The following is a 14,397-nucleotide window of genomic DNA, read 5'->3' on the forward strand; positions in this document are numbered from 1 at the left end:
TCTGACCTGTGAATTCGGTGGATGCCTTGGAGTATAATTTAGGTTGACTAGTGAAATGGTTCACTAGTTTGACTCCTAGATGAAGGTTAAGTGAAAAATTATCATTACCATTGAATCCCTCGGCAATTTTGGTTAATTCTCTATTTTATCATTGAAGTATAAAATCAAACTATCGATTTTACTCTCAGTTGGGAGAAATGAATTGCTACTTTGTTTGTGTTGTCCATTATAATAGTAAACTAGTTTATCAAATTTTAGAAGGCTCTTAGATTCAACTATTGCTCTGCTTTTTTTTTTTTTTTTTTTTGTGTTCAGATTTTGTACAGGTGGATGATGATGTTGTCTGCTGTACAAGTTAATGACCTGAATTGTATTGATGAGCAATCTCTTTCTCGTCGTCTCATTGGTCTGAATTGTATTGATGAGCAATCTCTTTCTCATCGTTTCATTGGTCGACTTGACCCTTGTTATTTTGAGGTCTCTATTTGTTTTTTCAGTATGTGCCCCAAAAAGTTTTCAAGTCTTTTTTTATTGAGAAATTATACATAGTTGCTAATTTTATTTTACAGCTTATTTTTAAAAATAATGAAGAGAACAAGACTTCCTTGTTTTACATAAATAGCCCCAGGGCAGGACTCAGTATTGCGAGTAACACTAAACTCAACTAGTAAAACCTAGTTTTATAGATATAAAGATTAAACAAATATTTTTATTTTTATTGCAGATTAAATTAATCTTTTAGAAAATGAGATGAAGTATAAAATGTCAAAAAGAGTAAGATAAAATAAATACAGAACTTGTATATTTAACATGTTCTTGCTCTCCCTCAAAAAAAAGAAAATGTTCCCGCTACCTATGGTCCTCCTACCCATAGTTCCCGCCCACCCTCACGTTGATCTTCCAATCTCAATCCCATGACGAAACAAAATCGAGTAACCTAAATAATGGAATTGTCTTTCCAAATGAATAAATAAACAACAAAATTTAAAAGGCCACATTTTATACACAGGGCTAATTTAACTATCCAAGCTCCACTATATATACAAAATGTTGAAGCTAAGCTATGACTGCAAAACTTGTTTACTTTGTTCCTCACTGAATTCAATGGCAACCAATACCTCAACTTTATCTCATGTTGCAGCACTCAGGCGTTGTCTGCATCTGCAATTTGTCCCACAGGCACATCATCTGCCTAGGCGATTGGTAATGGGCTGTGTAATAGCCTTCTACACAACCGTATTGGCAGAACTTGAAGCTATGCAAATAGTTTACCGGTTTCGTCCGGTTAAACTGCTCTACCCACATTCCCATACTCACATCTTCCATCTTAAACAACTGCATAAAGAAGAAAACACCGTCAACTTCAACCACTATGGACACCATATGCACCAGCATTAAGATACTTGAGACATTACAGGACAACAGAGAGAATGTGCAATGATACATTAGTGCACTAACCCTTAATTTATTCATCTCAAATTCAGATACAATGTAGTGTGCAATATCAGAAGACAAAACATAACCCGGTCCATTAGCATAGGGTGGGTATTCCTCTTCTGGCCACTCCTGAAAGCAAAAGACAACAATAAAGAACACCAAAATAAATTATCACCAGCAAGTAGATGTGACAACAGTAAGGAAGCAAGAGCCATTGTTAAATTATAAATCAATCACAGCCCATTCTATTAAAGTAAGTGCTCTGAATACTCAATTAAACTTTTGACTGAATGCTGTGTATGGTAAATTCAGGTAGGGATCGTGGTCTCCACAGCCCATAAAATTTAGACAACTGACAATATGGTGCTGCAACTAGGTGCTAACCATAAACAATGGGGACCTGATGGTTGATTGCAGAGTGGGAAGAATAGCAATTTTTGCATACAGTAATTATTTAGGCACAACCAATCAAAAGCTTGCAAAGTATTAAAATAACAATGAAGTCTGTGTTAAAGTCAAGTCGGTACTGAAGTTATTTTAATATCATAATAATATTGCATTGAGCTTTTGCTTAGTTGTGCCTAAAGAAACCGTGCTCATGCACAGATCATACATTCTTTGGATCAAATATAGACACTGTTAGTGACATATTATAACAAACAAATATTTTTCCCAGACAATGCTCACTGCTTAATTAACTATCATAAAAGCATTGCAGCAGCCAACAGGTTCTGATTACCTTATATGTCACAGCCCATTTACCACGGCGCAAGGGTTTGTGACGGTAATTAATGTTCCCAATATAAAAGCTCATAGAACGTGGAACATTCCTTGCTTGATTCATAACAGCATCAACTTTTACAAAAGTGTCATCATCACCTTTCATGATATACTCCGCAGAAACTGTGCGAACCTGTGAACAGCACAACACATCTCATATATTAACTTAAAACTATTTCCTTTATCAAACTGAAAGAACTTTAAACAATCAACAACTTACCCCATATTCACATATGGCCACTGTTTTCAACACAACAAGGTCATAGTTATCAATGTAAGGAACTATAACAATATCACCAAAATATTCTGCTTCCTTCTTCAACTCCACATTAATTTCCTTCCTCGGGTGCTGTTAAAACCATTCAACTATTAAGAAACCTACGCAACAAACAAAATAACAATAAAATTGAGACACTTGTTCACATTACCAGTGCTACAAAGAAACGAGCGACCACTTTAGAAGACTTGATAAAGCTATGCTGCATCCATGACTTCCTCACAGCCATCCGCTCAGCAAAATGGTTTCCAGCCGAAAGGATCCCTACAAACAATTCCACACCATAGCGAGGAAGATTCGGGGCACGCCATCTGGTTGAAAATTCAAGATGTTGCTGCGAAGAAACATTGGGATGCACCGAAGGCAAAGAGGCAGCAAATACAGAATGGACATCAATGTCCCCACTCAAAGTAAGACCAGTGGCATCCTCAAGAGTAAATCCCTGTTCAAATTAAAAACATTAACATTATTATATAGCAGAACCCTCTTCAGGCTGATAAGTTGTAGAACATTGATTACCCACAGTGTGATAAGGAAAAGAGGTGACATGCCTCCCATCAACATTAATATGGTAACCCCCCAATCCAGCACTAAGAGTAAGAATAAATAGCTTGTTCTCAGAAAATGGAAATGGCCAGTCAACTGTTACTCGTTTTGGCCGCCCTATCAATCTCTTCAACCACCACGCTGCCTTGGTCTCCACTGCATCCCTATCATCATCATCACCCCTAATCCACTTCTCACACTTCACCAACCCATCAACTGTATAAAACACAAGCCACAATATAAGTGTATCAGATACAAAACAATGATACAATTATTCTCAAAAAAGATATAGCGCAAGACACATACAAGATATATCTAAATAAGTATAAAAAAAAAATATAAAATGCAATAAATAAATGTATAATTGCAATTTTGCAAATTCATATTAAGAACATACTACTTTGACATTGCGAAAAACAAAATAAAAATTATAAATCATTGCAATTATAAATCACTTCCTATAGTCTACAAGTTGGAATAGTATCAATCTCACTCCTTTCTTGTAATCATTCGTAAAGAGAACAATTTCCATCTTTTAGTGCTTCTATGTTTCAATATTATACATGTTTATATGCATGCGTATTAGATTTTCATAACTTTTTTTAAGACTTGCATACTTCACAAATACTCTCTTCGTTCCTAAATATAAATATAAGACTTTTTTAACTAACTAATTCACAGTCAGCCAAAGATTCTTATAAAAAGAGACAGACAAAATTATAAATAAACAAATAAAAACTTATATTTAGGGACAAAAGGAGTAGCTGAAGTATCCAAAAAGTATCGGAATTGAATCGTTTCATACATCACAACCATAGTGAATAAAACATACTTTTTCTTACCAGTATCTTCACCAGCTCTGGATTTCCAACCATCACAGCGCAATGCAGTACCCCAATGCATGCGGTAACACGTGTTGAGTTCAATCACAGGCTTCCCACTCCAATCCCCTTTCAACCTAGGGTTGAAATGCATCACCCTAGGCGGTTCCTCACCCTCCACCGTTTTCAGCCCCTGCAACTCCATCACGAACTGACACGTCTTCCGTTGCGCCCTTAACGGCTTCCCAACCACCGTTACGTGGGACCCCAACGTGAGCCCACACGGAATCACCATCACACTTCCGCGGCCCAGAAACTCGGGCCCGGACACCGAAACGGATTCCGGACACGGCCCGGATCGATTCTCAGGACTCGGAATGGGGCCCGGCGGGCTTCCTGATCTTAGTTCCTCCCAGACGGTCTTTCCCGCGCGGCAGGCGGATTGGTAGAGCTCCGAATCGAACGCGGCGTCGTTTAGGACCAAGGCGGAGACGACGCCGTTTTGGCGGCGAACGAGTTGACGGCGGGTGTGAGTGGGTTGTTGGGCGGTTCTGAAGACGAAGGGGATTTCGAGGGTGAGGAAGAGGACGTACAAGAGCGCAATGGCGATGAGAATCTGAATGGATCGTTGTCTGCTCAGTGCGACCAAATTGTCGAACTTGCCTGTTCTCCCTCTTTTCATCTCTGCTTTGGGCTTCAGAATTCGTTTCAGGTTGGTGGTGACCCTGACGACGTCGTTTTTGTTCTTGTTGTTGGCATTGTGTTGGGGTTGATGCATCTCAAGTGCACTTTTTTCAGGTCACTTTCTGTTCGGCTTTTTTTTGCTACAAACTTTCCAATTCCATCCACCTTCAAAGTTGAAACGGTGGTGGGATTCAAAAGCAGAAAATTGCCATATCATGTTATTTTTTACTTTACATGAATTAAAAAGAAAAGGTTAATTATAATTATGTCTTAAATTATATTCTATTTGATTTTAAAAAGTTCAATTTAATTATTTATTCTTCTAATTCTAAGATGCAAATTTGAATATATATATATATTTATCCCTTCTTAGTTCTTACATAATAGAAACACAATTCCTTTTTGTGTTGGTCAACAGTATTTCAATGAAAATAGTATTTTCGTTCGGGAAAACAAAGCCCACCTGAGAGATGTGAATAGTAAATATAGGAGTACGAATAGCAATTCCCTTATTTTGCAGAAGAAATGACATTGGACCAGAAATTTTCTGAACACGTCGTTCTAAGTTGGGCTTTTGTTCATCTTAACTTGGGTTATCCACTTCGACAAATCCATGAGAATCACTTAATTAATAAACATATCGACTTATGAAACTAAAAAAAATGTTGATAAAGAAGACTTAAAAAAGTATTTCTACCGGAAAAAAGGATTTACAAAAAGATTTAGATGGACAAAAAAATATTTATTCATGTTACGAGGTAATTGTTTGTGTTTGTACTTTTCACTGTAGAGATAGAAATAGGCTAACTAATTTTTAATTTTCAAAACCTGTTTGTTTCTTATTTGACTGGTTTATTTCTTACAAACTTTGTTTATGACCTGACCAACCTGGTCTGTATAAATCTGACCTAATCTTAAAATTTATGTAGAAGTAATTCTATATTAAAGACTTGAAATAAGCTGGGTTGTCCCTAAATAGGCCAATATACTTCTAACAGACCTACTTGTATATAAGGCCACTAAAATGGCCAATAAACTTGTTTCCTAAATATTCCATCAGCCTCTAATAACCTAGCATGCTTACAAACCTAAACTAACTCAAAATATATCACACACAACTCACAAGTACACAACTTATTCACAAACAACATAATTACTAGAAAAAGCTCAAAGATATTTCGCTACAAATCAAAATAATTAGAACTGAAGTATCCATCAGTCTCTAAATTACAACGTGCAAGACCATGTGTTGATGTTATATGACTGCTGAAATCTTCTATCAACAAGATCAAGAGAAGGACAAGTCAAATATAGTTTGTCTTCTTTTTTAGCTTCTTACCAAAATGTCAATGATTCAGTTTTACTACTTTATATGCTCACGGGGTAGTGTATTGTCGAAAATAATTATATATTGGAAAGTATAAATGTAATTATTTTCGAAAATAATTACATCTATACTTTTAAACAATTTTTTTCTGATATTTTTGAACGATTTCTGATCCTTTACTATTTTTTTTTTCTTGCTGACTTGATCCTTTATTATTAATAATTCAAAATTTTAAAGCAATTAATTTAAGATGTGAAATATGATGAGTGTTACGTTATGCATTTATAAAGAGTTTTAACTTAAAGAAACAGTTCCTTTGCTAATGTCAAGGATACAATCATAATTCATACAGATCTTCTATAATGCTTCTCTCTTTTTATTTGGTATCGAACTAAAATTTCAACTTAAAGAATAAGTTGTTATATATGCATCTCCGTTCTTCTATTGTCAGAACATTCATAGATGTAGTTTGAGAAATTTAAAAAGGAGAAATGGGATGGGGAATGGTGTCGACCGAATTGTTTGCGAATTCATTGAAAATTTGAAATAGTATAAAAGATTCTGCTCGATTTGTCCACATTATACTGAACAGTAAACGTCATTTCAACATTATAATATACATTATTTTTACATTCAAAACACTCGAAGTCAATTAAACCTTTTTGTTAAATGAGTCCTTATATATTTTTTACAAATGCTTATATCATTTCATTCAACATAGGGTAAAATATAAGAAGGAACAAACTAAAAAATATGGTGACGAGATACAATCTAGACACCCTTAAAAGAGTATAAGCAACATGATTCACTTGTGTCCTAATAAAATATCTCTATGCATTTTTTAAGTGGGAGAGTTTTTTATTACACATCATAACAATATGTTCTAACTCTGAAAAATGAAGTGAATCACTTAAGAGTGTATCAACCACATCTCCACAATAATATTCTGCATGTTCATTTGGTGAACCCATTTGAGAGCTTCTAACAGGGTTGCTGCTTTAGCTTCTGCAGGTGCTGGAATGCCTTGCGCAAACCTGACTTTGCAATTATAAACTGTTTGAAATCATCCCTGATGCACATGCCATGACCATACAGGTTTTGCTCCACAAAAACTAAGGCATCTACATTGCATTTCCGCATGCCTGATGGGGGTCTTGCCCAGCATGTTGATGCGCTAGGAATTGCATATTGGGTCCACAACATTTTTAAAATTAAGCAATTTTACTCTAGCATTAGTCTATCATCTAAGATTATACAAAAAAAATTTTGAGGTGGTCGTGATTGATAATATGTTTGATTGACTTATTCATGTAGAAAATAAATAGTATTAAAATCAAAGAATAAAAATTACTTTAATACATTTTAAAAATTGAAAAATCTTATTTTAAAGAAATAATTTTTAAAATATATCAAAGCAATTTTTTTAATATTATTAATTTTCTATTTAAATAAGTTAGTCACACAATGTTACCCATCATGGTCATATCAATATTTTTTGTTTAATTTTGGATGACAGATTAATGATAGATTAGAAATGTTTTGAGAATCAAATGTGTAATTAAATTATTATATTATATACGCTAAAATTATACTTTTTTTGTGAAAAAATTACATAAAACTATAAGAATAAAAAAGTATACAAATGAAATCAAAGTTTTTTCAACAAATGGGATATAAGTGACCTAACTCATCATAAGTCACTCAACAAAATTCCACTTATAAAATCATGAATAAGTCAAACTCAAAGTGTAATGATTAAATGTCATCATAATATATATATATATATATATATATATATATATATATATATATATATATATATATATATATAATATTCTAAATAAGTTATTAATGTTAGGGGATTAAAATTTTAAATGAGTTTTCAAAACTAATTGTTAAGGGTTTCAAAAATCATTTTATCTTCAGAAGTCTTAAAATCAAATAATATAGGTTGATAAAAAAATAGTTGTTAAGAATATTAATTTAAAATAAATTAAGCTTGGAAAGTACTTTAAGATTAGAAAGTATTTTAAATATATCTCTTTGCTTTTAAATTTTAGAGGAGCCAATGATATAAATGTTCAAAGAATAATAAATTTTAATTAATGCGTAAATGAACGTTGTTAGATTAAAAGGGGGGAAAGCAAATTTTCCTTCCAATTAATGACATGTAAAGTGTCCATCATGGCAGCATTTTCCTTCCCCCATTGGCCTTTAACTAAACAAAGACCGAACAACAACTACGACTCCATTATCACCCACATGTGTGCTATGACTACCACCAATCTAGAAACACGATTACAATTGAAACATTTGAATATATTTTTTTATTTTTCCATAAAATACACAAGCCTTAGGCTTACCTTACACAAACCTACAAAATTTTAAACATCATAACGTTAGCGTTAACAAGGCAACAACAGCAGCAAGCAATAAAACCATTTTCTTAGCTTGGGAAAAAAAAGGTTCAAAATATCAATCAACAATAATCTATTCTATTCTGTCTGTACCCATGGCCCTGACCTACCCTACTATTACAAAGCTGTGCCCAATACCCATTCTCATACGTAAGAGTAAGAGTATCCGGTCAACGGTCAACAACTCCCCATCCCCGGTCCCACCCTCCCATGGCGCGTGATGTTCGATCTCACCACACAAGTCCCCATCTATTGCACAGTATAAGTGGTAATGAAGACGCAAAGTGACCACCACCACCGTTGTTTTCTTCAGTTTAAGTTATCACTTTCCCCAACAACGCCTAGAACTACTACAATACCTTCACCAAAAAAATAAAAAAGAACTACTACAATACATAACAATACTACAATACAATACAATACAACAACTCTACTACGTTACAACTCCATCATATCTATCTCACTCTCTCTGTATCTCATCTTTTCTCCCACAAACAAAACAAAACCAAACCGAAAGAGAAAAAAAGAGTCACTTTCCCTTCTTTTTTTTTTTCTTTTTTTCCCCAGTTTCCACCTTCTCCATTTTCCAACACCGTTCTATCATGGCACACCACTCCTCACAACGTCGGAATCTAGCAGCTCCAGAATCTAACCCTACAACCCCAAACTCAAACCCAGATCTCATTCAAACCTATAAACCCTCTTTCTTGGTAAAACACTTGACAAACCTTAACCTGAGTCAAACACACAAAACCCGTCCACCCCACAAACACTCTCCTCTTATTGACACCCATTTGCAGGCAAAAGCCATGGCAACCTCTGCCATACAAGAGAAAGAGAGTACCGTGCCTGTGAAGAGAACCCACAAAGAGAAGCCCCAAAGGCACTGTTTGGAATTGGAAAGGAGGAAACTTGGTGATCCTAATGACAAGGGTATGGTGGAGGATGCTAAGGTTGTAAAAGGAAAACCTAGGAATCCTCATTTGGAGAAACATGATGTTGTTGTTGCTGCTGCTGAGAGAATGTCCGTGTCTTTGGCTCCGGGTGGGGGTGGGGGTAGAAGGAGATCCTTCTGTGGGACACAGGCTGATTTAAGAGATGTCTTTGCAATCAATGGTGCGAAAATGGTTTCGGTTGATATGCCACCCTTTATGCAGATCCATGCTGTGGATTGTGCTAGAAAGGCCATAGATAGCATGGAGAAGTTCACATCCAAGACCCTTGCACTCTCCCTCAAGAAGGTACAATTTTGCAATAATCATTGTATGTATTATTATTATTCAATTGATTTTTTTTATTAATTTGTTCGTGTTGGAACTTACTAGTAAGTTTTGGTGATTCAAAATTTGTCTCTGTGGTTTGATTGGTTGGTCAATGAAATTTGGTTGGGTGGTTGTGATTTTTGCAGGAATTTGATGGGGTGTATGGGCCGGCATGGCACTGTATTGTGGGGACTAGTTTTGGGTCTTTTGTGACCCATTCTGTTGGAGGATTTCTATATTTCTCCATGGATAAAAAATTATACATCCTCTTATTTAAGACCGCTGTACATAAAGCAGCTTGAAGCAGGGTGAATTCTTTATTGCTCAGAACATAAGATTTTTGGGATACATTTTTATCTTAGAAAGAAAAAAAAAAAAGGGCTTAGAGTGGCAGCATTCCTCTGCACATTACCTCTGCTTCAAAAAGGGATCACCCACTTTGTTTCGGTTTAATTCTACTACCTAAGTGGGTCTGAAGATGCTAATGCGGTGTAACAAATGGAGTTAATTGAAGAAACCAACTTTACAAGCAACGTGCACCGATTGTTGTTGTTTGTGTATCTACATATGTACCTATCTTTTTGACTGAAATCGAATTTGATTGTACAATTATTTAGAATTTTAATTTATAAAGTATTTCATACTTTCCAATTGTATCTGAAGTATGCGGACATTTCATATTTTTAACAACAAATTTCTGGCTAACCATTATGATTAAAAAGTTTTGTTTATGTTTGAAGGGTATGCTCTTCTAAATTGTTTTAATAAACTGCAGCTTAACATGTGATGTTGCCATATTGTGTTAGTTACAAATTTTGGTAGGGGGTAATCTTCATCTTAGTTGCTATCTCAATATTAGCAATATCGTGACTACCAAATATAGTGTCCCTATCAGTCATTGTTATGTGTTTGTTGTTTATCAAATAACTTAGTAACAATGTGCTAAAGTAAAGAAGAAAATGGAAATAGCTGGGATTTCTAATCTGATCAAGCATTTTGTTCGTAGTCATGAAAGGGCACAGAAGGGGCTGTTTGTATTCTCACGTCGCTCTCGCTCACTACTTCTTGCCTTCAAAAATGTGCAATCATTCAACTTTTACATATATTTGGGGTCCATGGCATTAAATTTTAGGCATGAGTCCCCATCCTCATTCTTGTCCATTTCTTATTTCTCGTGTGTGAGGAGCTATACAAGTTCTTAATCCTTTGATAAAGAATTTGAATCTCGTCTTCCATTGCATAGATTAGCTAAAATTAATTCAAATTGTTGCATTGACCCGAATAACCAGGAAATTGTTGGCAGCAGTGGACAGTGGGGTTTGGTATATATATTTGATGTCATGTCTTCCAAATTTCACAAATATGGTTCTATGACCTGAATTTTATAGTTTCGGTGGGTTCTATTAATTACGTGAATTACATTAAATATTGAATTTAATGAGAAGGAGCTTAGTGGGATTTTTCTATATTAAGAGCCATGATAGTTTTGTTTCCTTTTCTCTCGTATTGGAAATTAATTTACTCATATCCACATGTCATTAATTTGATGAATAGTTTCAAGACCAAGTATCATCTCACATTTGCAGATAAACACTTTTAAAACCAAACAGCAATTGTACTAGTATTACAACATAGTTGACGTGGTTTCGGCAAGAAATTGGATTAAAAAGCATGGGGCGGTTGTATATGTACTTTGCAGCTTGGTGGAAAGTGGAAACCATGCCTTATTTTCTATGAAGAAGTTTATCGAGAACGACGACAATCTAAAAAGGAAAAAGGGTCTCTCAGATCTCCTAAATGTTTGTGTTCTTGATGCACTTTTGCTATCTCGTTTTGTTCACTACTCATTAATGTATTATCCAAATGTACCCTTGGCACTTCCTCGAGGATACCCTATGGCCTACAAACCCCATGGTCATATCTATCATTATAACATTGCTTCAACGTAGAATACGCCAGAAAAAACACTAAATTAATCTACATGATCATGCAGTATTAAAAAAAATTAAGTAGATTCTTATAGTTTAAAAATTTAAATAAATTTTGTTGTTTAATAATTTGATTTAATTTTTCTGTTTTATTTTTTTTATATATACAATTGTCCCACTTTAATTCGGACTTATTACTCCAACCCATCACAAGGCCAACCCTGATGGGTTTTTTTTATGGCCTCTTATAAGAACTTAAGAATAAAAGGAATTTAGGGAAAATCTTAAAAAATTTGGAACTATACAAACTCGATTATGATTTTTAAAATGGAAACTTACTTAAAAATATTTTAAAAATGCAATGGCATAAAAATAAGCTATATTTTTACACAACACATTTCACAATAAAAAGAAAGGTGGGTTTAAACGGTGAATGAAAGAGGTTCTCTCTATTGTATCTTTTGAGACAATAAAAGAGGGTCTCCAGAAGTTAGAGGGTTGTAGGGTCCTCATTCTTAAGTGTCTTACATATATATAGAGTTCTATTATGCTAAATATTTTATTATTATTATAAGTATATCAAATTTAAAGCTAAGTTAAATGTAGACTGATTTTATTAATATTTTAAATAAATTTTCAATATTAAAAAAATGTTTATGAATATTCGTAAATTGTTATCAAATCTTAAGTATCCACATAATGGATACTAGTGTGGATATGCAGCAAATATGAGGCATATTTGTAATGAGTAGGAGGTGATTACTACCCCTAGTCTTCTCACTCCAATCCTAGTGGGCATGAAGCTTATATTATGATACATCATTCATCGTTAACTGTAAATATATTTTTTAATCAAATTAACTTTGTCCTTAGATAATTAATACACAAACTGAAATAGAACATTTCTTCATCAAGCCACACCAATTTTCATTACTATTGCCATGTTCGCAGCCATAGCCCATGGGCTTTAAGTATGCGTGGCCATGTTCAACCCATTTCATTTGTCCATTGATTGGGCTTGGACAGTCAGTGGTTAGAATGGACGGATTCTTGCAATAGTTCGCCATCCAAATCGTATGCAAAAGTCCCAATTTAAATGTTTTATTATACTATGTCACAACATTAAAAAAATTAATTTTAATAAAGTAAAAAAATTTAAGTATTCATAAATTTAATTGAGCTCGAATCTTTTAAATAAATTCTTAAATTCAAGCGTTAGTTGCAAAGTTGAGTGCAATTTACCAATCAGTTGTGGTAATTATCATCGAGGGCTATATGTTTATTACAGTTTTTTTTATCAGCTTATTTTTTATTACAGTAGTGACAATGAAATTAGAATTTAAAAGACTCTACGTAAATTATTCAAAATTCTTATCATTTGGTTATTAGGTTTATCAATGAGAAATTGGTATGAGTTGAAAGCAAAAGGAGGACAATTTTTTCATAAAAACAAAGAAAGAAAAAACAGTGATCAATAAAGAATAGTTTTTTAAATATTTAAAGAATTTAAAAAAAACTCAAACGGTAATTTTAAAGAATTTGTTTTGCCGGTGTTATAGGTTTTGTAGCAGCTGCTGCTGCTGGCGCAGCCCACCACTTCAACTGTACCTAAGACTAAGAGACAGACACAATCATAGTTAACTGGCCATTTTTTTAAAACGCATAACTTTTCATGCAGATTAAAAGAATTCTTGGAGTATATCGTTAAGAAATTAATAAATAATTTTTTCATTGAAATGTAAGATAAAAATATATATATTAAAAATTATGATAACTAACTTTCATGACATTTTCATTTTAATTATTCATTTTAATATATATTAAAAATTATATTGTTAACCTAAGAATGCTTTCTTCCTTGTTGGTGTATCAAAACTTTACAAAATACAACTAAAACTAATAAATTTGATAAAATTAACTTCAATAAGCTAAAAAGTCTAAAAAATATTAAATTCTAAATTATTGAAAATAAATTAAGTAATAAATGAGAAAAATTAAGATAATTGTTGTGCAAATTAAGTGTAAAAACTAAACATGCACTAACAATTATTAGCAGGGAGTGGCATGATTCATAGAAATCATAGGGTAGATTTTTTGCGGTGTTTCGCCCTCCACGCTAGTTGCCAAAATGCTTTCTTCATAGAACTATTGGTTGTGGTACAGACAATTGTTGCTAAATAGAAAGGATGGAGGAGATTATGGATAGAATGTGACTCCTTTATTGATTGTGCTTGCGGTCAAGTAGCATTCCATAGTCCCTTGGCGTCTCAAACTAGATGAAAAAAATATAAGGGTGTGTTTAGTTTCTATTTTTATTTTCTATTTTTATTTTTTGAAAATTGTTTTTATTTTTAAAAGGTTAAAATTCTGAAAATATGTTTGATTTGATTTTTTGTTTTCTACTTTCAAGAAATAAAAATATTTGAAATTGTGTTTTCAAGGAAATGTATTTTTAGATTTGTTTAAAATTACATTGATTGTCACCACATTTTCATTTTATCCAAAATGAGTTTCTTGGTTTCAATGAAAAATGAGATTTTATTGGTTTTAGCCTTTGATTTATTTGAGAAAATATGTTCACTGATAATATCTTCTGAAATTCAATCAACGCATTTCCATCATCATTTTTTAATTTCATTAAAAATAAAAATAAAAAATAACCAAAACAAACACCCTCTAAAATACTTCTACATTCTAATTTTAGTTTTTTGATTCGTGAGGATAACACTTGTGTAGATGGGCTAGCCACTCTTGGTGCGGATAATCTTGGTTTCTCTTGGTGGGATTCTATGCCAAGTTTCCCTAATAATTTTTTTTTTCGTTAATGACAAGCTAAGCATTCCTAGCTACTGATTTAGATAATTCTTGCTCTTTGCTTGCTTGGATTTGGCTTGACCCCCTATGTTGTCGTTGGATAT

At 33.5% G+C, this 14,397-nt stretch overlaps 2 protein-coding genes across 2 annotated transcripts; one reads left to right on the forward strand and one right to left on the reverse strand.

The window, feature by feature from the left end:
• Window positions 1-915: 915 nt before the first annotated feature.
• LOC100800292 (hydroxyproline O-galactosyltransferase GALT6) lies at window positions 916-4,751 on the reverse strand. The gene is made up of 7 exons (XM_003525434.5): window positions 3,883-4,751; window positions 3,018-3,256; window positions 2,646-2,936; window positions 2,438-2,566; window positions 2,177-2,350; window positions 1,459-1,566; window positions 916-1,335 (listed from the first exon to the last, which is right to left on the reverse strand). The coding sequence occupies exons 1-7, from the start codon at window positions 4,637-4,639 to the stop codon at window positions 1,126-1,128; spliced, it is 1,908 nt and encodes a 635-aa protein (XP_003525482.2). The 5' UTR covers window positions 4,640-4,751; the 3' UTR covers window positions 916-1,125.
• A 3,438-nt stretch (window positions 4,752-8,189) lies between these two features.
• On the forward strand, window positions 8,190-10,202 carry LOC100806149 (uncharacterized). The gene is made up of 2 exons (XM_003525027.5): window positions 8,190-9,530; window positions 9,698-10,202. The coding sequence occupies exons 1-2, from the start codon at window positions 8,892-8,894 to the stop codon at window positions 9,851-9,853; spliced, it is 795 nt and encodes a 264-aa protein (XP_003525075.1). The 5' UTR covers window positions 8,190-8,891; the 3' UTR covers window positions 9,854-10,202.
• Window positions 10,203-14,397: the final 4,195 nt, after the last annotated feature.

This window comes from Glycine max, chromosome 5 (genome assembly GCF_000004515.6).
Source record: "Glycine max cultivar Williams 82 chromosome 5, Glycine_max_v4.0, whole genome shotgun sequence".
In the NCBI taxonomy this organism is placed as follows: Eukaryota; Viridiplantae; Streptophyta; class Magnoliopsida; order Fabales; family Fabaceae; genus Glycine; species Glycine max.

Bases quoted from the DNA above. Each gene is read 5' to 3' on its own strand.
- LOC100800292 (XM_003525434.5), bottom strand. From the start codon at position 4,639: ATGCATCAACCCCAACACAATGCCAACAACAAGAACAAAAACGACGTC. The intron at 2,567-2,645 runs GTAATGTGAACA...TGGTTTTAACAG, and splicing joins CTCGTTTCTTTGTAGCACTG to CACCCGAGGAAGGAAATTAA. The intron at 2,351-2,437 runs GTAAGTTGTTGA...TGCTGTTCACAG, and splicing joins TGGCCATATGTGAATATGGG to GTTCGCACAGTTTCTGCGGA.
- LOC100806149 (XM_003525027.5), top strand. From the start codon at position 8,892: ATGGCACACCACTCCTCACAACGTCGGAATCTAGCAGCTCCAGAATCT. The intron at 9,531-9,697 runs GTACAATTTTGC...TGATTTTTGCAG, and splicing joins TTGCACTCTCCCTCAAGAAG to GAATTTGATGGGGTGTATGG.